The sequence below is a fragment of the Chrysoperla carnea genome, chromosome 2 (genome assembly GCF_905475395.1).
Source record: "Chrysoperla carnea chromosome 2, inChrCarn1.1, whole genome shotgun sequence".
Classification (NCBI taxonomy): domain Eukaryota; kingdom Metazoa; phylum Arthropoda; class Insecta; order Neuroptera; family Chrysopidae; genus Chrysoperla; species Chrysoperla carnea.
The window spans coordinates 1,890,752-1,917,497 of NC_058338.1; the positions used below are offsets into that span (position 1 = coordinate 1,890,752).

General features: G+C 32.6%; 5 protein-coding genes across 6 annotated transcripts; 3 read left to right on the forward strand and 2 right to left on the reverse strand.

Moving 5' to 3' along the window:
- The first annotated feature begins 3,755 nt into the window (after window positions 1-3,755).
- On the forward strand, window positions 3,756-6,285 carry LOC123294150 (RNA-binding protein 34). The gene is made up of 3 exons (XM_044875244.1): window positions 3,756-4,700; window positions 5,715-6,058; window positions 6,220-6,285. Exons 1-3 carry the CDS (start codon window positions 3,806-3,808, stop codon window positions 6,283-6,285), a joined length of 1,305 nt encoding a protein of 434 aa, XP_044731179.1. The 5' UTR covers window positions 3,756-3,805.
- A 1,201-nt stretch (window positions 6,286-7,486) lies between these two features.
- Window positions 7,487-9,679, reverse strand: LOC123293837 (phosphatidylinositol N-acetylglucosaminyltransferase subunit H-like). Of its 2 annotated transcripts, XM_044874776.1 has the most exons (5): window positions 9,547-9,593; window positions 9,391-9,475; window positions 8,527-8,654; window positions 8,375-8,449; window positions 7,487-7,652 (listed from the first exon to the last, which is right to left on the reverse strand). In XM_044874776.1, exons 1-5 carry the CDS (start codon window positions 9,547-9,549, stop codon window positions 7,527-7,529), a joined length of 417 nt encoding a protein of 138 aa, XP_044730711.1. In that variant the 5' UTR covers window positions 9,550-9,593; the 3' UTR covers window positions 7,487-7,526. The 2 variants fall into 2 exon arrangements, with proteins under 2 accessions (XP_044730711.1, XP_044730710.1); XM_044874775.1 differs by having other exon boundaries at window positions 9,391-9,679.
- A 1,022-nt stretch (window positions 9,680-10,701) lies between these two features.
- Window positions 10,702-11,236, forward strand: LOC123293838 (28S ribosomal protein S28, mitochondrial). The gene has a single exon (XM_044874777.1). It carries the CDS (start codon window positions 10,761-10,763, stop codon window positions 11,229-11,231), a length of 471 nt encoding a protein of 156 aa, XP_044730712.1. The 5' UTR covers window positions 10,702-10,760; the 3' UTR covers window positions 11,232-11,236.
- A 1,031-nt stretch (window positions 11,237-12,267) lies between these two features.
- On the forward strand, window positions 12,268-14,695 carry LOC123294151 (dynein regulatory complex subunit 5-like). Its single transcript, XM_044875245.1, has 4 exons — window positions 12,268-12,549; window positions 12,737-13,389; window positions 14,052-14,313; window positions 14,435-14,695. Exons 1-4 carry the CDS (start codon window positions 12,268-12,270, stop codon window positions 14,693-14,695), a joined length of 1,458 nt encoding a protein of 485 aa, XP_044731180.1.
- Window positions 14,696-16,541: 1,846 nt separating this feature from the next.
- Window positions 16,542-25,490, reverse strand: LOC123293836 (transcriptional regulator ATRX homolog). The gene is made up of 12 exons (XM_044874774.1): window positions 24,903-25,490; window positions 21,550-24,190; window positions 20,697-20,948; window positions 19,903-20,053; window positions 19,614-19,827; window positions 18,629-18,853; window positions 18,322-18,493; window positions 18,130-18,251; window positions 17,821-18,056; window positions 17,182-17,343; window positions 16,982-17,107; window positions 16,542-16,603 (listed from the first exon to the last, which is right to left on the reverse strand). The coding sequence occupies exons 1-11, from the start codon at window positions 25,430-25,432 to the stop codon at window positions 17,010-17,012; spliced, it is 4,803 nt and encodes a 1,600-aa protein (XP_044730709.1). The 5' UTR covers window positions 25,433-25,490; the 3' UTR covers window positions 16,542-16,603; window positions 16,982-17,009.
- Between the last annotated feature and the right edge of the window lie 1,256 nt (window positions 25,491-26,746).

Genomic DNA, 26,746 nt, shown 5'->3' on the forward strand with positions numbered 1-26,746 from the left:
TTTTTAAAAATTTCACACAATATTTATCACAAAATAATTTAAATTTAGCATGAATGCGTGCTAGAGTTTTAAAAATCATTTAACAAAATTTTTGGTTTAATGAAAGACAATAAAAGAAAAGATGGCGTTCAAAATATGGAGAGAAAAGTGATTGTAAAATTTGGGGACCATGAGAATGACACCATTTTGTAGTTAGAAGCAAGAATAAATTTGTAGATGAATTAGTTGTTTGATTTTTCGGCAATTTGTTTAGCTAGGTCAACGACATTTGCGGCATACAAACGAAAGTTAATTTTAGACCTTAAGATCAATTAATTTTGATGGTCGTTCAGTTAATCAGTATATCAATTTATATAAATTTTATTAGGAGTTTTATCTTTAGATACGTCACTTAAATCGGGTTTAGATTACAAAACGGTTAAGGGAACATCCATAAACCACGTGGCCTGATCAAAAAAGGGAGAGGATTAGTCAAAAGAGGGAGGCTTCATAGAGGAAGCGAAGAGTTCCAAAGAGGCTGGAATAGAGCCAAGTAGTTTATGGACGCTTCTTAAGACAGATTTTTTTTTAAATATTTTGTATAATTTAAACTCGATCTAATAAATTAAATCTTTAAAATGAGGTGCTCAAAAATAAAGGATGTCTCGAAAATCAATGTTATCCCTTGAAGAAGACAACAGAAAAGAGAAAAAATTGAACTCTCTAAAAGATAATTTTGTATTTCGAAATACCCAGAATATTTATAATAATAATTAAGATAAAAATTTTATTAAATTCTAACACTTTTAGTAAATACGCCTCTGTAAAACAATTAAATTGTAAATTTAATATAAACCGGTTTAAAAGATCAATAATTGGATTCGAAAAATAATTGAAAAATACATATCGATTTATAATTTTCGTTCTGTAAACTGGCGAACAAAAGTATTTTAAGGACACTGCACAAAATCGAAGCAAAACAAAATTCTATTTGACGCTGGCTTTGAGTGACAAATTATTAATCCACCTAGCTGAAAAAAATAGAACTATGTGCAGCGTCAAATTGTAAAATAGAGCGACGAAAAACAAAAATCTTTTCAAAAATCTTTCTATGATAAAAAGTCACTTTAGGCCATTCTGCCATCTTGATGGAAAAAAGTCTTGAGCAGCGTCAAATCGTAAAAGATGTTTCCGAGCAAAACATTTCCGAGCCACACATCAATTTCTACGCGTAATATAAAATATTTGTAAACTCGAAAACTTTTTAGATTTATGCCAATTTTTTCAATCCAGTTAGGATCTTTTAAATCGAACCAAAAAAGATGAACATATATTTATAAAATACGAAAAATATGATATTTTTAATAATTAAAAAAACAAAATAAAAAAATTATATTTTAAACAAATAGTTTTTAAACAATTTCAATTTATATTAGTCAAAAAAAAAAAAAAGTTTTAAAACAAAGTTTTAAGTAATTTTAGCAGAACTGATTTCGAAAATAGTGTCTCAAATTGTTAAAAATTATTTCATTTGATTCTAGTTAGTTATGGACTGCGTCTAGTCGAAGTGAGGCCAGAAATTACGTACAGAAAATTTACAAAATTTTAAAAGCTCCCGACGAATGCGGTTTTTGTTTCCTTGCAGCTCTTTCCAAATTGAAATCGATTTTCTTGAAAGAGCTACGATGACACAGTCAGACAAGCAGAAACATGTAAATGGATTAGATCGGATGCCGGTACCGACACATTTTTAGAGAGCAATCAGTAAAATTAGCTAAATTAACTAGGCTATCACTTCAGCTAAACGCAGTCTTTAATTTAGTTGAATTAGCCAGAAAATCTTGAAAATCTGTCGCTAAAGTACACGTAGGAAAACCGAATATTTGAAATTGTTGCCGGCCCACAGGTTTTCAATATTTTACACTTATTCCGGATTATTATTTTCGAGACGCTGATGAAAGAAATCAGCAAATCCAAATATTTAGAGTGTCTTTTAACTTGACAGTTATGCTTAAAATTCAAAAAATAAGTTTTGTCACTCCATTTCCACACTTTCTAATGGAAAATCCTTAACATTTTTAATATAGTACAGTCAGAGATGTAAAAAAAATCGGCTAATTTAGGAAAATGAAATAAATCGTTCTCGTTTTGCTCAAATCAGGTGGAATATATTTCTTAGATATCAAAATGTCATTCATAAACCATGAATTAGTTGCGCAAATATTTCTATTTGTGAATAAACAATTAATTGTTAATAAAACGTTCCATTTTAAAATTGAATTAAAATAATAAATAGGCAACTTGTATTACGTGTATGTATATAAGATTAGTGTTTTTATACTACATGTACAACATATATGTAATAAAAGTTGCCTACTTATTAATTTTTAAGTCAACTCAAATAGAAACATATTTTGCGTAACTCATGGTTTGCGAATAATATTTCATCCGTGAAATATGAGAAACATATTTCACCAGGTTTTAGCCAATAATTAAGTGGTTTATTTTATTTCCTTTAATCTGTTACATCTTTGATTTTACTAATAACCAAACTCTTATCTTTGAACACAAAACCTTCTCCTAATACCTCTTTCAATCTTTAGCTGGTCTAAGATTTAATTAATATTGTAAATAATTACACACACAAAAAATAAAATAAAATAATTCTATTTTAATGAAAGTTAAAAGAAATATAATCCATTTTAAGAAAAAAAACAAAATCGTTTATAAAATTATTTATATTTAATATTTTATTAATTAAAATTAATTAATTATATGCTTAATTAAATAAAAAAAGCTTTATATATTTTATTATAATTCTATTCAATTCTATTATTTATTTATAAAATTTAAATAAAATTATATTTTACAAGTTATCGTTTTGTATACATTATTTTTAACCATCCCTTTCTGTCGAATCTAGAGTTTGATACCACTTTCCTAAATTTTTTATACCCTGTATACATGGAATATACAGTGTGATCATTTCAAAAGTATCCACCCTTAAAAACTCTTGATCTGATGTGATTATTGTTTTTGAGTGAAAACAAATCGATTAAAATATCGAGAGGGAAGTTCAAAAATGGTACCTATAGAATTTTAAGTTTCACCCCTTCGCTAAGAGCCATTCAAACTTTCAAATGGCACCCCCTATTTTACCATATATTTGAAATGGCGTAAGCATAACATTCTCAAGATGGACTACACAGAAGATGGAAGGTATTCACCCTTAATAAAATTAACCGTCAAATCGTAAAAAGCTAAACATTGTTTAGCCTTTTACAATTTGACGCCGCTGATGTTTTTTTCATCCAGATGACAGCACAGGCTAAACGGACAACGTGACCTAATATGACGCTCAAACTCAGCGACAAGTGTCATCATGAAATTACTCCTTTAAGCTATGGATTTGTAAACATTGTGTACATGAAAACCATGAATTTTAGACCATGCACATCTTGCTCCTCATTTAAGCTATGGACATTTATTTGTAAACACTATGTATCTGAAAATCATGTATTTTAGAGAATGCACATCTTGTTCTGGCAAGGCTACGAAAAAATGAACAACTATTTCATCGCTTTTCTTGGTAATTATAATAAATTACTTTACAAGAGAAATGTTGAAGCATGATAATATCAATTTTCGTGTAGCGAAAACATTATTTGTGAACATTTTGTCAATTTGACATTGGCATCAAAATGGTGGACGATCTTACCCACATAAGTACGCCTATGATTATGATTTCTAAACAAACACGTGTAATCGTTCACAAACTTAACCAAACTTTTATGTTTTCATTAAATTTCGCTAAATAATCCAAAAAATGGTTTCTCGCCAATATAAATTTGGAGATCTTTCATTATTATTATCAGATAAACAAGTTGAAACTAGTGCAAAAGTTGTGGAAACTGAATTTAAATTAAAATCAGAATCAACAGATTTGAAAACTAAATCGAAGAAAAATAAGCGAAAATCGAACGTTAGTGAAACAAACGTTGAGGATCAAAGTCATGAAGAAAATGAAACTGAATTAAAATTAGAGTCAACAGATTTGAAAACTAAATCGAAGAAAAAGAAGCGAAAATTGAACGATAGTGAAACAAATGTTGAAGTCGAAAGTCATGAAGAAAATGAAACACAAGTCAAACGTAAAAAGAAAAAGAATAAAACAGATGGGATCGAAGAAACTAGGGAAGAAACTTCCGTGGATGAAGATAAAACGGATTCAAATCCAATAAAAAGTAAAAAACGTAAAAAAATTGAAGCGGAAACAGAATCCGTAGAAAATGAGATTCAAGATCAAAATCAAACCGAAACTAATGAAGGTAAATCGAAAATTGATCCAGAAAAACAAGCAGCAATAAATAATCGAACAATATTCGTTGGTAATTGGCCCTTAAAGAAGGAAAAAAAACATTTGAAGCGATTTTTTAAAAAGTACGGTACAATCGAAACGGTACGATTTCGTAGTGTTCCCGTGGGTGATATACGAATTCCGAAAAAAGTCACAGCTATTACAAAACAATTTCATCCGGATCGAACATCAACGAATGCTTATGTACAGTTTGCGGATGAAGCTTCAGCAAAACGTGCTTTAGCTGCGAATGGTTCGTGTGTGGACGAAGACGAAGCGAAACATCATTTACGTGTAACTTTATCGACCACAAATGGGGATCATGATCCAAAGAAAGCGATCTTTTTGGGAAATGTTCACTTTCGTAAGTAATTTTTATTTCGTTGCTTATTATTCAGCGCCTACGATTACTCCCAATGGGTGTTTACAGGAATGGGGGTTTTATCTCGGGTTCAACCTCCCCCCCTGGCATCTGGTAGGTATTTTTGCTCGTTGAATACGATTCTGATGTCAGATTACATGGATTCTGTGACGTATTCCAAAAATCATGCCTTTTTTGGTATAAAAATGTTGAACTAAGTATTTATCGTCCAAATTGTGCTTCAGGAGGTATTTTGGTTGCTTATTACGAATCCCATGATGGATTACACAGATTATGTCACGTTTTCCGAAAAAATTGTGCCATGTTTGGCCAAGAATTTCACTTTTTTGGAAAAAAAAAAAGGCAAACTATGTATATTAATGGCCCCGATGTCAGTATTACACGAATTCTTTCACGTCTTCCGAAAATCATCGTTTCCCTATTTTATATATTATATTTATATCCTGCGATCCCGAGGAGGACGTAGGGCCTCAACAAATGCTCGCCAACGAACTCGATTCTGTGAAATGGACTTGACTTCTCCCCAGGATTTGCCTTCTTCAGTAATTTCTTGCTCCAGGGTTCTTCGCCAGGTATGACGAGGTCGGCTCACCCTTCTTTTTCCTTAGGGGTTCCACTCAAGTGCTTCTTTGGCAATATTGTTGTTTCGCCTGTGTGTGTGACCAATCCAACCATATTTGCGTTGCTTGATGGTGTGTGTTACTGGAGTTTAGTGACAAGTGTCCAGTATGTCACGTCTTCCGAAAATTGTGCCATTTTTGGCCAAGAATTTCACTTTTTTGGGAAAAAAAAAGCAAACTATGTATATTAATCGCCCACAATTGTACTCTGGGGGGTATTTTTGACCCCGATGAAAGTAGTATTTTTCATTTGAAGCATTTTCCTCGATTAAATTTATTTACCGAGTTTCAAGCATTAACCAACTTAAAAAAGAGGACACCCTGTATAAAATATTCAATTTCTCTTAGTCCTATAACCTGATGTTGTATATTTTAGAAGCCGAAGAGGATGATTTATGGAAAATATTCGGCGATTGTGGTGAAATCGAGAGTGTAAAAATAATACGCGATCAAAAAACAAATCTAAGTAAAGGTATGGGCTATGTGAATTTTAAATCAACAGATGGTGTTGAATTAGCATTAAAAATGGACGAGGTCAATATTAAAGATCGACCATTACGTATCAAACGTGTTCAAGTGAAACCAGTTAAAAAAGTTAAAAAGGAGAAGAAACAAAAAATGTCCCTGAAACATCCTGTCAGTAATAGTACAGCATATGAAATGCGTAAAGGAAAAAAGAAGTTGAAACCTTTCCAAGGTGTTAAATATACACAAAAATTGGTAAGTATCCAGATCATAAATTGGGAACTATCAGGAAGCATGCTTGATCGGGAACTATTTTGGAAATCGAAGATGTCCAAGTTCCTGTTTCTCGTGTCATTTCCTTGCTATAATCCCGGTCTTATGATAGTTTTCTTATTATTGTTTTTTTTTTTTTCTAGAAAAAAGGTTTAAAGAAGAAAACGTCTGTAAAACGGTTACAGAAAAAGAAACCTGTTAAAAAATGAATAATTTCGATGAATAATTTTGTTTTGTAAATATTAATTAAAATAAATAAATTTTCAAACTAAATTTTAGGTAATATTATCGCCTTTATTACAAAAATTTACAATTTCTTTTAAAATATTTAAACCCTTCCTTCCAACTTTCCCATTTCATATCCAATTTCGATAAATAATAGATTGATGGATTGTCCTTTCAATGAGGAATAAAAATTTCCAAACTACTTTTCTGTAAAAATAGACAGAGAGCAAGATACGAAGCCCTGGATAGTGGTTTCCCTTTTCCAGTATCTTTTAAGCAATGCGATATAAAAATATGAAAAGTATCAATAATTAGGGGCGAAGCGGGGCATACAATTATTTAAATATTTAAGAGGTTAGGTAAGAGTGGCTGCCCTGGAGTGGGACACACTTAGATAAAAATATCAGTTGTTATACTGAAAAAAGATTGATTCATCCTCGGCTACTACTCCATGAATCATTTGGAACTGTTTAAAAATAGCAAAATTGCTTTGACGTCAACGAATTTAAGAGGTCGTCAAGGAAGGCTGGCTCAAGTGAGTCTACCTTCTTCAATAGACTTAAGGTTGGAGATGTCGTCAAAGAAAGGCTGGCTCAAGTAAGTCCATCTTCTTCAACGAACTTAAGGTTGGAGAGGTCGTCAAAGAAAGGCTGGCTCAAGTGAGTCTATCTTCTTATGGCAAGACATTGACAGAGAAGATGAGACATCGTCTTCTCTTCCTCGTTCCCACTGTGACAGTTCCTAAAATAATTGTGCTACTTTATCAGACCCAGTCGTTTAGTGTGCCTTCCGTCTAGCCTTCAAAGCGATATCAGATCTTCGAAAACCTTAGGAGATTCTACTAAGACAATATATTTGCCTTGTAGTACCACAAGTGCGTTCGCCCCTCCATCTAAGATTGGCCTTTTTTAAGATATCCTCATTCAGGAATAGCTTTCAGTTCACAAATGGAACTCCCAAATGCCTATATGGATTTTTGAGTTCTACAGCCTTGTGTAATTTGTAGCAGTCTCGCCGATTTCACAAATTTTGTCGTTAGTTTTTAGTTAGCCCATTATTTATTAATCCAATAAAGAGTCATACAAAAAATTTTGGAAAACAATTACATTTATTTAAAGAATAACAATTTACATTTAAGAATAACAACATTAAAAGCGTGAAAATTTATCAAAAAATAAATAATAATAAGCTCTTAAACATTATTTTTATTTTAATTATTAATTATTTACGTTTTGGAACTTTGATTGATAAGTTCCAATTTGTCTTTGGACGCGTTCACAATAAAATGATTTAACGTTGATTGAATACTTTTATAAATTATTTCTAAGCATGCTAAAGGTGGTTTTGTATTCTGGAACAAAATCAAATTTTAAATACAATTTTGAAATAAATAATAAACAAGTTAAAACAAACAATTGACTGAGTTAATTGTTGAAATACCATGCATAGTCAGTGTTGATTTCTTTATCACATAACACATACAAACATGTGACGCATACATAACTGATAATCAAGTATAGTACATATTATAAAATTTCCACCTAATTAGCGCCCTCACGGGTAAACAGTGATGTTCACGAAAAAATGTTTCAAACTAAAGTTGTATAATTTTTGATAAGGAACATTTTTTACATTTAAACTTTTGTTCTATCTCTAACGGTTTACAAGATGGGTCTTACGGACCCAAGACCCAATAGACCTATGATGCTCATTTACGAACTTGACCTCACTTTTTACGTCCTGAGTACGCTGTAAAAATTTCAGCTCGATATCTTTTTTCGTTTTTGAGTTATCGTGTCCACAGACGGACGGACGGACGGACAACCAGAAATGGACTAATTAGGTGATTCTATGAACACCTATGACAAAATTTTTTTCCTAGCATCATTATTTTTAAGCGTTACAAACTTGGGACTAAACTTAATATACTATGTATATTTCATATATACATGGTATAAAAATACATAAACCCCGGCAATCCCGGCCGCCCATACTAAAATGGTATTTAAAAATAAGATGGAACAATTTCTCTTTCAAATAAAGCTAGAGAATTAAATAAAAATAGTAACTTACTGTAAAAACAGGAATGATTCCTATATTTGAACTTGTATTTTCAGTTAAAATTGATAAAATAAATATAACTCGTTGCTGGAAAACATAAAAAAAAGGGCGCCCAATTAGAATCTGTGTTTTTAGAAGTGTGCACAAAATAAAATGTTTCTTACCAATTGTATCACTTCATTAATAAAAACATCTTTAATAACATGCCATGGAATAAATCTTGAACTAGTTCTGCCCAATGGATACGCTTCTGTAATCTGCATTCCCACTGATTCAATTATTAACAAATTTTCTAAAAATTACCCCAATAACACATTTGATTCATTAAATTTTGAAAGGAGCAGTTAATCAACGTAAATTTGTAGATTTTTAAATTAAAAAACAAGTGAAATTTACAAAATTTAAAAAAAAAAACCCACAAATTTTCCGGCTACGGAACCCTAAACTCACATTTCAAACATATTAAAGAACACTTTCCGTTAAATTACCTTTTTCTTTAGACCCTTCTCCAAACTGAACTGATTTTGAGGATCATAGCCACTTGAAACATAGCTAAGGACACTCTCCATTAAATTATCTTTCAAACAAATCAAAATCGGTTAATCCGTTTAGGCGCTACGATGCCACAGACAGACAGATATATAAATTTGACTGCTATGTGTGTGTGTCTGTCTGTCTGTGGCATCAAAAGCGCCTAAACGGATGAACCAATTTGGATTATTTTGGTTTTTTTGAAAGGTAATTTGATTGAGAATGTTCTTAGCTATGTTTCAAGTCAAGTTTAGGATTCCGTACCCAAAAAAACTAGAAATTTGGCGATTATATTCTAAATAGGCTCAGTTTGGAAAAAGCTTTAAGAAAAAAGGCAATTTAATTGCGAGTGTTCTTAGATATGTTTCAAATGCAAGTTTAGGGTTCCGTATCCAAAAAATTTGTCGGGGATTTTTTTAATTTTACTTGTTGGTTCGATAGTTTAAAAAAAAGGATTTTCGGAAAAGGAATTTTAGGTGTTATAGTTACGAACGTACCACTTTTAACATCATAAAACCACATTAATAATTTAATAAATATGATTGTGGTCAACACGACATAAGTCACTAATGGATTACTAATCTTAAATAAAAACGATATTAAAATACAGAACACAGCAACCCATGTTATTGTGTTTGCTTTCTTAAAAATACCATTTTTATTATATTTTATAATAATCTCTTGGCATGTTCCACTTGTACGATCGTTACGTTTTATTTCTAACATTAATTCATTTCCATTTATGTTATAAAATGCTGGATAAATCATATTTTCTTTCAATTTTAACCTAGATTTTACTTTTTTTCATATATTTTCTAGTTTTGACATTTTTTAAATGTCAAAAATGTGTTGATAAGTTTCATAAGCGTGTATCTTAATTTTTTTTTGGGAGGGTCATTTTAAGTTGAGCGTCACAAATATATTCTTTCAATCAAGGACTTTCAGTTCAACTCCAATTAAAAATTTTGGGATGTATTTTCACACTGACCATTAACGCTAATGTGTGATAGTTAAATTAGGTCAAGTGGTCTGTTTAGACCATGCTCCCATTTGGAAAAAATTTAGCAGCGTCACATCGTAAAAGTTTAGCTTCAGCTTTTAACATAGTTTAGAGAATTACTTTTTAATATGTATATCACGAGATATCGACTTTCGATATTAATAAACTTTTTAGTCGCTCATTTTTACAATTTGACGCTGGACATAATTCTATTTTTTTCTGCTAGGTGGAACTCTAATTTGACGGTCAAAACCAACGTCAAGTGTCATCATAACGTTATGATGACACTTGACGTTGGTGAAACGCTCACTTTCGCTTATCTCGAATTTTCGGTCAAAATGATTAATTTATTAACCCTTCCCCTCTTTTAGCCCACATTAGTAAACCCCGAAATAAAAAATAACTTTTTTTTAGAAAATTTAAACCTTTTTAAGGTATGTAAGACTTTAAAGTCACTGATCTCAAATTTATGATCAAATTGCCAAAATGCCGAAGTCAGAGAGAAAATCGATTTGGTGTCCGAAGGAAGGAAGTTAACGACCTTCAGATGGTCGTTCTAGGGAAACAATGGATGTCGATTTGTGTTTAAAACTAATTATTAAACTAAATTTTATAAAACTAAACACACACAAATGATTACTATTTAAAAATATAGATTTTTGTAACAAAAAAATCTGAATTTTCAACAATTTCCACTTAAAATATGTAAGAGAAATGAAAAACGCTGTAAAGCAGTAAGTAAAAAATTAATCGGAAAAGTTTATTATTTTTTAAATTTGGCGCGTAAATTTCAAAATATATTATTTTTGTGTGCTTCGAAATCATAAAAAAAATTTGAGGTTATACATAATTTTCGAAACTGCCAAAATGTTTCGAAATATAATAATCAAATCAAATTGTCTAAAAATTACGAAAGCTTTTAAATGTACAATTTCGCCCAAAGATACCGAATTACCAAAAGTGAGTGGTTTTGCTCAGGCATTTGAAAAGTTTTCGGAACCTACACCACCGAATACAACGCCTGTTTCAACACCACAGAAATCATTTGCAACATTATTAAGAAATTCAAAATTTATGGATCTAGGTGATCCCGAAGGGAAAATTGTCGTTGGGAAAATATTTCATATTGTGGATAATGATTTGTACATAGATTTTGGTTGGAAATTTCATTGTGTTTGTCCGCGACCAACACAAAATTCCGATCGATATATTCGTGGTGCATCAGTTCGACTTCGAATTAAAGAATTAGAATTATCAACGAAATTTTTAGGATCTGATAAGGATTTAACAATTTTAGAAGCGGATGCTGTTTTATTGGGACTTGTAGATAAAAAATAAGGGCTCTAAGGTATTGTAAATAAATTATAAATTGTATAAAATTTTTATTAATAAATTGTTTTTGTTCACATTTTTTTGTATAATTTTATTTCTTAAGAAGTCTAATTTTCGTTACATCCTATATGAGTTGGCGGAACGAATGAATGTAGACCTGGTATGGGTACCGGGACACAGAGACCTTCCAGGAAATTGTGAAGCCGACGAGCTTGCCAGAAATGGCACGATACTGCCGGGCACAAGCATCAATAAATACCCGGGAGTTCCATTTGCGAACTGCAAGTTACTCCTGAAAGAGGATATTCTGAAAAAGACGACTCTTAGATGGAGGGAAGAACGTACTTGTGGTACTACAAGACAGATTTGGTCTGATTACAATCGCAGGCGTTCCGAAGTTCTCATATCACTTCCAAGGACCTCTGCTCGCAAAGTTGTTGCGGCTATCACAGGACACTGGCTGGGCGAAAAGCTTGCTGAACGCTTAGGCCTGGCAGTGTATCATGACTAATACAGGAGCTGTCACAGTGATGACGAGGAGAAGACAATGTCTCATCTTCTCTGTCACTGCCCAGCTCTTGTCATGAGGAGATGGACTTACTTGAGCCAGCCTCTCTTTGACGACCTCTCCGACCTAAAGTCAGTCAACGTCAAAGCCCTCCTGCTGTTCTTAAACAGCTCCAAATGGTTCATAGAGTAGTGGCCGGGGATGGGCCAACTCTTTTTCGAAATTACAACGGACCCTATGGTCTAAGTGTGTCCCACCCCAGGACAGCCACTCTAACCTAACCTAACCTAATTTTCGTTGTTGTGATAAAAATTTCGTAGGAAGAAAATAAGGGAGCCCGTTAAACAGCATTGATTTATTTGCGAAATTTCGAAATCCGTGTAAGTGCAGTTTTACTGTCACGGGCTCTTCGCTTTTTTTTTTTTTTTTTGATATCAGATCAACCAAGCGCTCATAAATTTTTTTGACAAATAAAATTTTGCATTTTATATTAATTTAGAGAAAGACATTGATTATTTTGTTTTGCGGATAAAAATGCGGATTCCACATACGATAAATAAAGTTACCTACGATTTATATAAACCGTCATTAGAATCGTTAAATTTAAAAGATGAAGTTGGTCGACAATTACGGGTCGAAGACTATATGTGGGATGTGGAATTATTTCCAACATTGGCTCATCTATGTTTACGTATCTTATTGGATAAATTTCAAGAACGGCAATATTTAAATCGTTTGCCATGTAAAGATGTCGATTTTTTATTTGAACATTTACCAACGACCTTACCAATGGAATTAACGATTCCATTGATACCAGTAAGTTACATGCCTTTTCGGTGGACATCCTGAATAATTTCCAAGATCAGGGGTTGTCCATAAATCACGTCACGCTTTTTCTGGGCTTCAAACATCCGGCTTCCTTCCAAAAATGCGATTTACTATAAAGCATTGCGGCTGGGATTATTGTAAAATTGATACTAGATTAAATTTAGAAAATTTCTAGGATGGAATCTATTGGAAACGCAGTTATTTAGCACGTTGGACCGATTTTAATGAAATGCTACGAATGGATCGTATGAATTGGAAAGTGGCTTACATTGAACGTCATATGCAAGATTTTTTTGAAAATATTCAACCTGAATACTATGTCGATGCAGATTTTCAACATTTTTGGTTGTTAGTACGTCCCTACGTCAAACGTTTAGTAATCCGTCAATTGTTACAAGAGAAACTACGTGCGGCCGAAGAAGATACCCGTAAACTAATCCACCATATTGATTTTAGCCTGATATTAAAACATTTTCATAATGTTACCGAATTAGATTTAATTTTTGGACCACGTAATATTAAAGAGAATTTTCGATTTGAGTATTTTGAATTGTCGATTGACGATATTAAACATTTAGCGAGTGGTATTAATTGTATGCCTAACATGCAAATTTTTCGTTTACATCGTAGCAAATTATATGACGAGCATGTACAGGCGATTGTTCAAGCTTTTGTTAAACATAATAAAACTTTGTTAGAAATGGATTTTTCCCATTGTAAAATTGGCAACAAGGGTGCATATTATTTTGCTGAGCTAATACGAAAACATCCCACTTTAAATAAATTAATATTATGTAATAATTTAATCACACAAGAGGGGATATTAAGGTAATTTATTTATCGATATTTATTCGAAGGTCAAACGAAGAAGAGTGGGGATATACATTATAAATTCGAATACAATATACAAGGTGCTATTTCAGGTCACAATTCGAGCGCCAAGATTTCATTCAAGGAGAGTCTATGAATGCTTCGAGAATCTGAATCGCTTCGCACTGATTAACACAGTCAAGCTGATCTAGGCCACTCTGACGTTAAAGAAAACGATACAGCGAACTCGTTAGCAAAAAAGGGGGTCTCGAACGCCCCCTTCACCTGAGTCTGTCATTCCAATAGCAAAATGCTCCGTAATTTATCAAATCAAGGAAAGGATACGACAAGTTAGGAAATTTGACTGTCCTGTATATTGTCAGGTTTATAATGTTTGCGCCCGAATCCTTGAATCTATAAATTCTGAGAGAAATCCTGGTAGTCGTGGAGTCTGGCCTTAACAGAATTCTATAGCTTCATCTACTTAAAATAGCATCTCTTATCCGGAGACGTCTTGCCTTCGAGCTTTTACGGTACCCCTCTTATGTATTATTATTAAGGAGGTACTTTTTGGAAAGATTTTCAGACACATGACATAAAAGTTCATTCCTCGTTTTCTCCTACGTTGTCGCTTGCCGTAGAAGTATCAAACATATAAAAATTTATTTTTGAATTTTAAGCATAACGTTTGTATTACAATCAACCGAAACATGTCCCTTAAAACACTTGGATCTTCGATTGAATCCATTAGGACCTGAAGGTTTTAAAACAATTTTTTCATGTTTAATACGAAACGAAGTACGGCCAAATGAATTGGTTGTAGCTGATGTAGGTTTTACGGAAACCGAAGCAATTATTTTTGGAGATGTTATATTACCGTTGAATAAATCCTTGGAATATGTTGATATTAGTAACAATGCATGTGGAATCGAAGGGGGTAAGGTGAGTTTATTTTTAGAAGTCTTACCACCAGGCAAAACTAACATTACTTCAACGTGGACTTTATATCGAAAGTATATGAAGTCCACGTTGATTAGCAATGATTAGCTTATGATTTTTTTAGGCAATAGCAAGAGGGCTAGAAAGAAATACTCAAATATTGTACATGGATTATCGAGCTTGTGGATTTGATGGTACTTCGAAATATACAATAAAAAAATTATTACATCGTAATAATTGTTTGAAACATAAACGTGTTTTTAATGAGGACGATGTCGAAGAAGAAGATGAAGTCGAAATAAAATCCCTAGAAGATGTAACAGTTGTAGAAGATGAACTGGACGAGGAAGAGGAAGAAGAACAATCAAACGATGATGATTATTAAACATTTTTTGAAAATAAATTCACTGAAAAAAAAAACAATGTGTTATTTTATCTGTATCTCTTTTACAATGTCTTTTTTTACGCTCTCCAGGAACAGGTAAAGGCTTTTAGCGGATAAACCGATTAAAAAAACAATTAATTTAATTGGAAATCAATTTATTTTACTTTTAAATTATAAAAAAATTTAAATCTATTTTGTTTTTTTTGTGATTAAATATTCTTTTAAATTAAAATTTCTAAAAATAAAATTTTTAATTAATGTGGGAGCATTTTTTTCACTAAAAATTGTTACTAAAATCATAATTCGTTCCAGTAATATATACTTATATCAATGAGATGGGAACCAGGGGAAATGAGAAAATAGCATAAGGATTTTAAGGAAATTAGATATGTTGAACGAATTTACATTTATCGATCGAGCGGTGACCTGTAATGCTGCGTGTGTAGTACTCATGGAAGTGTACAAAAAAAGAAATGAGTCCCAGGTTTTGGTTAAAATATTTCTGTTTGCTCATTCATTTAAGCATATATTTATATTTATGTCATATGATCCCGAGGGGGACGTAGGGCTTCAACAAATGCTCGCCAACGAACTCGATTCTGTGCCATGGACTTGACTTTTCCCCAGGATTTGCCTTCTTCAGTAATTTCTTGGCCCATTCTTCTTTTTCATTAGGGGTTAGACTCAAGTGCTTCTTTGGCAATGCTGTTGTTTCGCTTGAGTGTGTGACTAATCGAACCACATTTGCGTTGCTTATTGGTGCGTGCATTTAAAAATATCTTTGCGAAATCTCTCAAAATGTTTGAAAAATTCCGTTTTATTTAAAATTCAATTAATTTCTGCACATTTTTGTATTTTTTACACTTTTTTCGACTTTCTAATACAAACATATTTCAACCAAAACTTTAACTCGGAATTTAAGGTTTCTTTCGCGAACTTTTTGTACATTGAATTTATATAAAATATATATTTGATTACGCACACATAACAGACAAGAAAAGGGGAACACAAGTGACGAGGGAAGGATGGGATGTGATCAGTTTTAATGGGATACAACGAAGCGAAAAAGCATTGAACTAAATAGTCTTCTAAAAATAATATATCACGATTAATTCATTGAAATCGAATTTTTTTTAAACCACAATTGAGTGAGTTAATTGTTGAAATACCATGTATAGACGAATCTCACAGAAGGTTAAATTTTTCTTAGATTTATTTATCTTGTTACGAATTTCAATGAACTAGTTTGGAACAAAAGGACACCAAATGTGGGCAAATGAGTTAAAAAAAAAAAATAAAATAAAATAAATAAATACAAAAAAATTACACATTTTTATATACATAGTTTTTTTTTTTAAAAATGAATCTCGTACCCCCCACCCCAACAAATGGAAATTATCAAAATAATGCCAATATTTAAATTTCAGTTTTTATTCCTGCAAATTACTCCGAAAATATGTGTAGGGCGTCAGGTTTAGAATGTCTGGTGTCCGAAGCCTTAGATACATCAATCTTGGGAGAAACCTGAGTGGCATCTGGCCTTGATAAACTCCTAAATGTTCATCTGCATGAAATAGCATCGCTTATCCGTAGACGTCTCTCCTTCGGGTGACAGGTTAATCCCAAGGAGGAGCACAGTGGCCCCCTTAGACTAGGTGACATAGAAATAACAATGATATCACCCTCTCTCCTCTCTCCCTGCTTTTCAGACAAATATTTTCGACATTATTTAAATCTATTCGGATTAATTTACATGTATAAAATAAAAGAAGGCTACTGGAGCCTTAAATTTTGGATTCATAGTTCCAAACGTATGGGGTAGAGATCACAAACAAATATTTTTTTAAAATAATCTTTCGAACCGTAACTGTTTTTCTAAGTAACCAATCGAACATTCTAAATATAATGCTGAAAGAAATAGAAACATTGGTTAGAAAAATTAATTATTGGAAAAATTCAGGTTCCAAAAACGTCAACTTTGAATTACGCGCCATTTATAATGTCATGATTTGACATTTAAAACAAAATGGCCGTTCTTTAGTAGACAACTGGATATTAAGCAGTCAGTATTCGTATAATGAGCATTTTGCTCATGCTTGATTTAAAACATAATAAGCGGGGAGCTCGTAAAATTGTACTTACACGGATTTTCGAAATTTCGTTATATGAAATCGTTAAATAGTTTTACTGTCACGGGCTCCCCACTTAAATTGTTTTATTTACAACTCAAAAAGGACGTTATTATTGGAACACCCTTTAAAAAAATATAGATTCTAAAAAATTTACCTTACAAAAGAGTTACATCTGTGCCACTTTATTGTTGCATCATACTTGTATTCGGTTGTGGAAATGCTGGTCGCGGTTGTGCCATTCCAAATTGAGGTTGTGGAAATGCAGAATGTTGGAAACCTCCTAATAAAACAAACAAATAAATTATAAATTTTTATAGCGCCTCCTATTTGTTGTGATCGGTTCTAAAAACTTACCAGGACCAAATTGATAAACTTGCTGTAATAAAATTGGTATACTTTGTTGTATTTGTAAATCAGTCCATGTAGGATTCCGTTGCCGTAGCATAACTTCCAATGCCCGTGACGTGTTTTGTATTTCAATTTGAAATTGATTATTGAAATTATTTGCAATATTATCTAAAAAAAAAAAAACAAAAAGGCGTTCTTTATTAAACAAAAAATTTGGTTATCCCGGACAAAAAATATAGGCGAATCGAATTTAGAAGGATATATGGTGCAATCCGAGTGAGCGAAGAAGAAATCCAGGAGATCCTGAAGGGAGAAGATATTGTGAACTTCATCAAATCATAAAAACTCAGCTGGTTCGAACATGTACAAAGAATGGAGAATGGAAGGATGCCCAAAAAAATATTGCATGCCAAAGTGTACGCCATACGAAGAAGAGGAAGGGCTCGACTCAGATGGTTGGAACAACGACCTGAAGGTGATGCGAGTCACTGGATGGGGATCCGCTGTTAAGGGCCGAGCCATCTGGAGTAGAGTGGTCGGAGAGGAGGCCAAAGCCCACTCCGGGATCTTACAAAGATCTCGATTTTCCAACTTTCCAAATTTTCTAAATATTCAAAACGATTTAAAATAAAAATTCGAACTTACATTGTGGATAATAATTCATCATTGGCGGTGGTTTTTGTTGTTTTTCATTTTCGAACTCATCCCAAGCAGCTTTACGTTCCTCTTCATCCAATTCTTCATCTTCTTTATGCTCTAACAATGAGTCATGTTCGTGATATTTAAAGATTTGTTTCGATAATTCTTGTAAAGTTTCCGCTAATAAACGATCTTTGGGTACCATTGGTATAGGTTTTTCTTCTCCTGACATTGGTGTGAATCTGTAATCCAAAACATTTCGCTGTTTATTATTTCGAACAATATGATCACAAATTGCTTATGAATATTACTTACTTATAAATTTCATTTAAATCATTTTGATTATAATGTCGATCGATTTGATGTTCATCGATAACACGTTTTGAGATCGCTAACTTTGTGACTTGACGTTCATAAACTTTTTCCTCCATAGTACCCTGCAAATTCAATACAAAAATTTATATAAAATGTCAACAAAATGGCCATATAGGCCTTGATTAGAATTACCATTGCAATAAATCGATAAATATAACATGGTTTAGTTTGACCAAATCGATAAACTCGAAATATACTTTGAATATCGTGCGATGGATTCCATGATACATCGAATATAATTACACGATTAGCTGCCACCAAATTAATACCTAAACCACCGGCTTTTGTCGAAATTAAAAATAATCTGTAACGTAAAGAAAAAATAATAAATTTTATCAGGCGAGCGAAGCGAAAGATTTAGACATGAAATGAAATGTTGTGGTTCCATATTTATGTCTAGATGTGTTATCAATCATTAAAAAGGGTACAAAAAACTTACCTAGCTCGAATATTGGTAACATCGTTAAATGATTTACACCACGTTGCACGATTATCAACCGATGATGAACCATCTAAACGAAAATAATCTAAACCCAAATCCCATGAACTAGAATATTCTGATAACCATCCCTGTTGTTCTGACTTATTATGTGATGCATAATCCAATTTATCCAGAAAATATTCGATTAAATCTAATGAGAATAATGATTGTGAAAATACCAATCTGTTGGAAAAATTAAAAGAAAATTTTTTAGTTCTTTTGTTGTATGTTTTGATTTACTTATTTTACAGGACCGGATTTACAAGTAAGCGTGCTTAAGTTGCCTTTAGGTTAAAAAGGAGATCACACCAACTCAGAGGACACACTAAATATTCGAGACTAATGTTAAAAGTGTTCTTTTATATGGATGTCAAACCTGGAAAGTCTCGCAAAGCATCACCAGACAACTGTAAGTCTTTATCAACAGTTGTCTCAGACACATCCACAACATTTATTGGCCCAACACGATTTCCAATGAAAACCTGCTTCACACCTGTCACCAAACTCCAGTAGCACACACCATCAAGCAACGCAAATATGGTTGGATTGGTCACACACTCAGGCGAAACAACAGCATTGCCAAAGAAGCACTTGAGTAGAACCCCCAAGGAAAAAGAAGGGTGGGCCGACCTCGTCATACCTGGCGAAGAACTCTGGAGCAAGAAATTACTGAAGAAGGCAAATCCTGGAGAGAAGTCAAGTCCATGGCACAGAATCGAGTTCGTTGGCGAGCATTTGTTGAGGCCCTACGTCCCCCTCGGGATATATACCTCCAAATTATTACACATCTTATACAAATTAGCCTAAATCCCATCCCTCCCTGTAGGTCTCTAACGCCTACAAGTGGGTGTCGTCACACCCACTTTGAGAGAGACTGCTTTAAATGATTACGCTTGACTTGTTTTTAAAATCCGTGACCTGATTAAAAAATAAGATAACGTACACTTTATCACCGATTTCTTCACATTTTTTTAAAATCTTAAAGAACAACAATAATTTAGAACTGTATGTGATGTCTTCCAGCACAGCATCATCCACATGCTTCACCCACCAATCTGAATTAAATTCCTCTTTTTTCTCTTCAATTATCTTACAATCAGAATCACTACCATCGTTCTTATCAGCTTCTTCAGGAGACGATTCCACATCAGATTCCACTAAAATATACCAAAAACACAACATTAGACATAATCGTAGGCGAAATTCACTTTCAACTTCAAATAAAAACTTACTTTGTTTGGCTTTTGCTCGGGTAATTCGTCGTTTCTTTGGTTTTTTCTTCTTCGGATTAAAATCACTATCTTCTGAGGATGAGTCTGGTGTTGAAGTTGTATCAGATTCATCGTCACAAATAAATGAATTTATTTCATCACTATCTGTCATCTAAAAATTTAAACGAAAACATAAAAAAGAATTTCAAATTCGCATAAAAATCGTGGAAGTGTTTTTTTAATATTGAGACAGTATACAGTGTGTCCACGGATAGAGATTCTTGATATTTTGTATTAGAGTCAAGATTGTTAATTGTGAGCAACTTTTCTTAGTAACATTTTGTCAATTTATAAAAAGGAAGGATAGTTTACCAAAATGAAAAACAATGATTCCAACTTTGTGATTACCCTGTAGGTTAGGTTAGGTTAGAGTGGCTGTCCTGGGGTGGGACACACTTAGATCATAGATTCATGGATTAGTGGCCCATCCCCGGCCACTACTCCATGAACCATTTGGAGCTGTTTAAGAACAGCAGGAGGGCTTTGACGTCGACTGACTTTAGGTCGGAGACGTCGTCAAAGAGAGGTTGGCTCAAGTAAGTCCATCTCCTCATGACAAGAGCTGGGCAGTGTTAAAGAAGATGAGACATTGTCTCCTCCTCGTCATCACTGTGACAGCTCCTGCAGTAGTCGTGATACACTGCCAGGCCTAAGCGTTCAGCATGCTTGCCGCCCAACCAGTGTCCTGTGATAGCCGTAACAACTATTCGTGGACACACTGTAAATTCAGAAAATTAAAAACTTTATAATTTTACCTGTTTCGCTCTGTCTCTCTCACATTTATCACTGTAGAATCGTAAGCTGCGTGGATGCGTCCATATGCGTGATAGTTCTTGAAAATCAGAGAACAATGCAACAGCTTTGCCTCCAGTTAATGATTGAGAACGTTTCGAATAATTTTGTATATAAATTTCATATAATTTCTCTTGTAATGGATGTAAAGTTAAATACAGCACATATTCTTGTTTTGGTGGTAAAAATGGCGCTAGCACTGAATAATCTCGTCTCTAGAAAATAAAAAACAAAAAATAATGACTGATAATACGAAAAAGTACTGAAAATTTTTTTGCTAATAAAAAGATTGAGATTTTGCTAATAAACCTTTTTTAAACTGTTAAAAACGGGAACATCCAATTTGATGATGTAATATTTGTATCACTATACGAAATAACACAAATAATTTTGACAGATATATTCATAGACATCTGATTATAATAAATATAAATACTTATTATCTATGGACATATTATACCCAACTGTCTAGACTTAACTAACTGATGGTCTATGACTCATACCAATATGACATCACAGCAGGGCTTACCCGCGTTTTAGGTCACGTGATATACAGTTTAAAAATTACGATTTTTAATTTTAATATTTTAAAAGAAAAATGTGCTTTAATGACTCGAAATCAGAATATTTAAGTATATTTTTACATAAATTTTAACTTTTTTCAAATTTCATGATTTATTTTTGACTAACGATAAAACCCTATTATTTCATAATTTAAAAAAAACAAATGTTATATGCGGCGCTGTTTTTATCACGCGATAGACGAAGGAAAAGACACCTCCCCTCCCCCCGTTCCGCTAAGAATATGACACTTACCTGTACAACACCATCCAATAACTTGTGTAAAACATGCGATCGTCGTTTCATAATTTCAATATCATGCGGTGTTGAATCGATATATTGCCCGTTAACGATTGGATTCACAAAACGATTTGTATATTCTTTATACGTTCCTAATAAATTCGGTTTTACAAATTGTATCATACAATAATACTCTTTTAAATTATTTTGTAACGGTGTTCCCGTTAATACGATTCGTCGTAACGTAGCGATTTTATTCATTGCAACACTAATCCGTGCTTTTTCATTTTTTAATAAATGTCCTTCATCACAAACGACTAAATCGGGTCCGGGATTAATCAGACCCGTTTGTAAACGATTTAATACTGGTTTACGAATACGTTTATTTGTTGTACACGATAAATTTCGAAACATTTCGTAGCCGATTACAAGAACACCACCGTTATCATGCCATTCTTTGATCTTATACGATCGATCAACCATTTTTTTAAATTTCGTTATTTCATAAACATCCACGTCATTACCGCCGTTAATTTTCGATAGCCAAATATTAAATTCATTGACCCAATTCAAGACGGTACTTAAAGGACACACAACCATCACGGTTTTGATGTTGGTTTCTTCGTGGGTCAATAAAGTGTGAATTAGTGTAACGACCTGTAACGTTTTACCCAAACCCATGCAATGTGCAAGAATACAACCGGATCCTTTGCTTTCCTTCGAATGTTCTAACGATTCAAAACAACAATCCCACATAAATTTAATACCATTCGCTTGATGTGGTTTTAGGGTGGATACTAATTTTGGATGAACCGAAACTAGATCCTTCTTTTCATCGGGATCAAAATCTAAGACGACTTTATCCAATTTCGATTTTTCAAGTAAATGATTTTTACATATTTCATTGTACATTTTTTGACGATCTGCGATACGTTTTCGACGTTCCATTTCTTCTTTTGTTGCACTTTTCGTTTTTGATGAGAGCTCATCTTTTCCTAATAGCTTTCGGATTTTCTTTCGTCGTTGTCCCTTGCTATCGTTTAATTCATTATCGCTGCTACTATCGTTACTATTGTCCGCGGTTTTAATACGTCGTCGAACTTTTTTCTTCTCTTTATCATCTTCACTTTTATTTTTCTTGGCGTCTTCTTCAGATTCACTAGAATTGCTTGACGCCCCTTCTTCGGGTAGTTTTGATTTCGTTGGATAAAAATCTTTATCGGATTCATCGGATGTTACAACCCGAGTACGTTTCTTTTTATTTGTAGCTGGTTTATCAGATTCTTCATCAGGTTCAACCGTTTTACTAGACTTTTTCTTGTCGTCTTCTTCGGATTCACTTTCGGGTTGTTTAAAATCTTTATCGGATTCATCGGATGTTACAACGCGTGTACGTTTCTTTTTATTTGTAGCAACCGTTGCTGGTTTATCAGATTCTTCATCAGGTTCAACTGTTTCTTCATTTTCTGAATCTTTTTTTGTGTCTTCTTTTGGTTTTTCTGATTCCGATTCAGATGAAATCACACGTTTTCGGGCTACCACAGTTTTATTTCGTTTGATTGTAATTTTCAGATCATTCCCATTATTTTTAGTAACAGTGTTCTCGATAACTTCTTCAGTTTCTTCCTGATTGTTCTCTTCGAGTGTTTCTTCTTCACTTTCTGATTCAAGTGATTTTTTCTTTCGAGAATTATTCTTTTTCGATTTGTTCCCATTATTTTTGGTACTATTTTCATTAATTTCTTTAGTTTCTTCTTGATTTTCCATTTTTTCCTGATTTTTCTCATTAATTGTTTCTTCATTATTCTCCTCGGATGTTTTTTTTCTTCGAGAATTTTTCGATTTATTTTTCTCTGATTCATTTGTAATACCATTTGATTTTCCATCAGTTTCGGATTCAGTTTTTGATTCCGTTTTCGATTCAGATTCATCAGAATTTTTCTCCGATTCTGAATCGATTGATTCTTTCTTTTGAGTTTTTTTACCTTTTGTATTTTTCTTTTCATCCATGTCAGATTTTGAATCAATTTTTTTACTTTTCTCTGTATCTTTTTTCGACTCAGATTCATCAGAATTTTTCGAAATATCTGATTCTGAATCAAGAGATTGATTTTTCGATCGTAATTTTCGACCTTTTGATGGTTTATTTTCTTGAAATTCTGTTTCAATTTTAGCTTTAATTGCTTCTGAATCAACTAAAAGTGGATTTTCATTTTCTGAATCCGTAGATTTTTTACTACGTAAGTTTTTCGATTTAATTTCTGTCTCGGATTCCATTAGATTTTTTATTTTCGAATTTATTTCACTACCTAAATCGAAACCGACCGTTTTCTTTGTACCTGATTTCTTTACTTTCAACGATTTTTTCTCCTGAACTTCTGATGCTGAATCATTTTTTTCCGATTCGGATTTTTCTTCGGAATTTATTGATTTTGTATTTCGTGTTTTTCGCGTTTTTGTTCTAATTGCTGTATTTTTCGATTTTTCATTACTTTCTGACGCCGACGATGTGGAATCACTGTCACTGGAAGATTGTTTCGCATCTGATGTTGATTTTTTCCCAGATTTCTTTTTAGGTCTTTTACCTTTTTTCAATTTTGATAAAGGTAGTTCTTCATCTTCGGATGACGAAGAATTCTTTTTACTGCTTGAATTACTACGAACAGAAAATTTTTGTATTAGTTAAATTTTTAACCCCCCCCCCCTCCAAATCAAAAAAGAAGTGTTACAATTTTGATCGCTATGTATGTGTGTGTGTGTGTGTCTGTCTGTCTGTCTGTCTGTGATATCGTAGCGCCTAAAAAGATAATTTAATGAGGAGTGTTCTTAGCTATGTTTCAAATTCGAATTTAGGGTTTTGTACCTGAAAAAACTAAAAAATATGGGAGATCATCCTCATTTCGACGTAGAACAGATTCAAAATAACAGGATTATTTCAAAACCGTGAATTTCACTATCTCATCCCCTTGAAAATGGGAAAAATACCCTTAAAACGACTCCTTTTTTCCGTACCTGCTATAAAGATGCGATTTTTTTGCATTAAAAATTCATGGAATATTATTTACTGTGACGCGGTGCCAAGGGGAACCCCCTTGCAAATAAAGTGAGTAAATTTGATAGTAGGAGTATCGCAAATGGGTTCCTAGAACACAGATGAAGCTATAAAATTCAGTCGACACCAGAAGCCGAGCAAAAAGGACACAACTTCTCCACCGGGATTGCTCACAGGATTGATAAATTACAAGGTTTCAGACCCAAATATTAAAAACTGCCACCCGGTAAAAAACACTCTGTAATTCAACTCAACCTGAGACTCTTCGAAAAAAGAAATTCCATGTATTCGAGATAGAATAAAAAAAAAGCTTTACCTTTTTAATTTGTCTTCTAATTTGGCTACTTTCTCTAAAACAACACGACACGACGTAAAGTTATCATAATCGACATTTTCATCCACAATTTGTACATTTTTTTTACCTTTATGTCCCCGTTTTTCTAAACTATCACGTAAAACACTAAACTTTGATTTAAAACGTTCCGATAATGTATCTGTCCGTTTCGATTTCGTTTCTAAACTATTTTCACTTTTTATTTTACTATTTTTACTATCTTTACCACTTGTACACTCTGTAATTTCTTGTACATCATCAGAATCATCATCATCGGAATTTAATTCAATGATCTCCGGTTCCATTAAAGCCTCCTTCACCCAAGCTTTCGGTTTATCAATTAATGTACTTAACGATACTAAACGTATACCACCAACTTTTGTTGAGCTTTCCGAACCGTTTGAGCGTTGCGACAACGAATCATCTGATTTATTTCCACTAAAGTTTTCTTTGTCTGTATTATTTTCATTTGTGACTTTTTCTTCAGCTTCCACTTTGATTTCATTTTCCATTTTTTTTGTTTTGTTGTTAAAATAGATATAAAATTTTATGAAATTAAAACACTAATTTTATTTTAAAATTTGCTTTAAAATGAAAATATTTATAAAATTTCAAGACATATTCGCGCGAAGTTGTTTTTTTTTCCTAGGTATTTGTTTTGATAGGTATTGGAATTGAAAAACTTTGTTAAAACATGTCTGTTTGAGTTTTAAGCAGATGTCAGCTCAGTATTTAACAGCTCGAATTTTTAATTTTTTTTACTTTAGTTTTTAGTAATTTTAGGATAGAAATTTTGATTCAAGCCAAATTTTTTTTTAAATAACATTATTTAAGTCATTTCAATAAAAGTTTTAATGAAAAAATTAAAAATATATTTAATGTATCCCGCCAAATTAATTATTCAACATTACAAAGAACAGAAGGCCACCGTGTCATTTTTTATCGCCAAAAGAGACTTACATGTCCATCTATACAATTATATTAATAAAGTATAGAGGACTGTGATTTTCTGGAGGAAAAACAAAATTTATACAAAATTTTACTACAATATTAATGTCTGCATTCATAACATTTTCGAATATTTATTGAAAATTAATAAATTTCGTATAGTGACCTTCTGATCTATACAGGTTGTATTGGGTAACTCATTCAAGAAATGATTCCTTTCATCGAATGACTAATAATGAGCTACTAGTCGACCCGTACGGAATTCGGCAGTGTGTATCAAATCGTTTTCTTAGTATTAAACATGTTTTCTTAGTACTAATTTAATTTTTGGTTTGAGCTAGTCCACAGTAATTTCAAAAGCACTTCTATACTTAAAAGAAAATTGTGGGATTGACTATTTTAAGTATCAAATTTAATTGAATCGATTCATTTTTAGACTGTGGTTCTATTTTTCGTCCTAAGCCAGCTCGATAAGCTTTAAAATGGGGAATAATCATAGAAATTGATGAACAAATAAGGAAAATCTTGACAGAAAACTTTGGAATCTATTCACATCTTTCTTTTAATAAATCTCAAAAAAATGTATCGTTTATTAGCTATTAAATTAAATAGTAATTTTATTCTAGGCAAATTTCGATTTTAAAGTTAATTGATATTCGCGCCATAAGTAGTAATTTTTTAATTCATCAAAGTCCCTATAATCTATGTTTAAATTTTTACTGAATATAATTAATAGTTTGGTAACAAGAAATTTCAATCCATTTTAGCTTGTTTGAATCGTCGATAAATTTTTTATCGATATGTAAACGAAAATCAAAAATAAAATTTATTATATAATTATAAAAAATACAATTTTGTAAATTCGATGCTATTCTCTT

Coding starts and splice junctions, on each gene's coding strand:
- LOC123293838 (XM_044874777.1), top strand. CDS start 10,761: ATGTTTCGAAATATAATAATCAAATCAAATTGTCTAAAAATTACGAAA.
- LOC123293836 (XM_044874774.1), bottom strand. CDS start 25,432: ATGGAAAATGAAATCAAAGTGGAAGCTGAAGAAAAAGTCACAAATGAA. Junction 18,494..18,628: donor GTTACCAATATTCGAGCTAG/GTAAGTTTTTTG, acceptor TTTACGTTACAG/ATTATTTTTAATTTCGACAA. Junction 18,252..18,321: donor TTTATCGATTTATTGCAATG/GTAATTCTAATC, acceptor TTGAATTTGCAG/GGTACTATGGAGGAAAAAGT.
- LOC123294150 (XM_044875244.1), top strand. CDS start 3,806: ATGGTTTCTCGCCAATATAAATTTGGAGATCTTTCATTATTATTATCA. Junction 4,701..5,714: donor TTTGGGAAATGTTCACTTTC/GTAAGTAATTTT, acceptor TGTATATTTTAG/AAGCCGAAGAGGATGATTTA. Junction 6,059..6,219: donor TTAAATATACACAAAAATTG/GTAAGTATCCAG, acceptor TTTTTTTTCTAG/AAAAAAGGTTTAAAGAAGAA.
- LOC123294151 (XM_044875245.1), top strand. CDS start 12,268: ATGCGGATTCCACATACGATAAATAAAGTTACCTACGATTTATATAAA. Junction 12,550..12,736: donor TAACGATTCCATTGATACCA/GTAAGTTACATG, acceptor GAAAATTTCTAG/GATGGAATCTATTGGAAACG. Junction 13,390..14,051: donor ACACAAGAGGGGATATTAAG/GTAATTTATTTA, acceptor TTGAATTTTAAG/CATAACGTTTGTATTACAAT.
- LOC123293837 (XM_044874775.1), bottom strand. CDS start 9,661: ATGATTTATCCAGCATTTTATAACATAAATGGAAATGAATTAATGTTA. Junction 8,655..9,390: donor GTTTTATGATGTTAAAAGTG/GTACGTTCGTAA, acceptor GGTAATTTTTAG/AAAATTTGTTAATAATTGAA. Junction 7,653..8,374: donor GAATCATTCCTGTTTTTACA/GTAAGTTACTAT, acceptor ATTTTGTTCCAG/AATACAAAACCACCTTTAGC.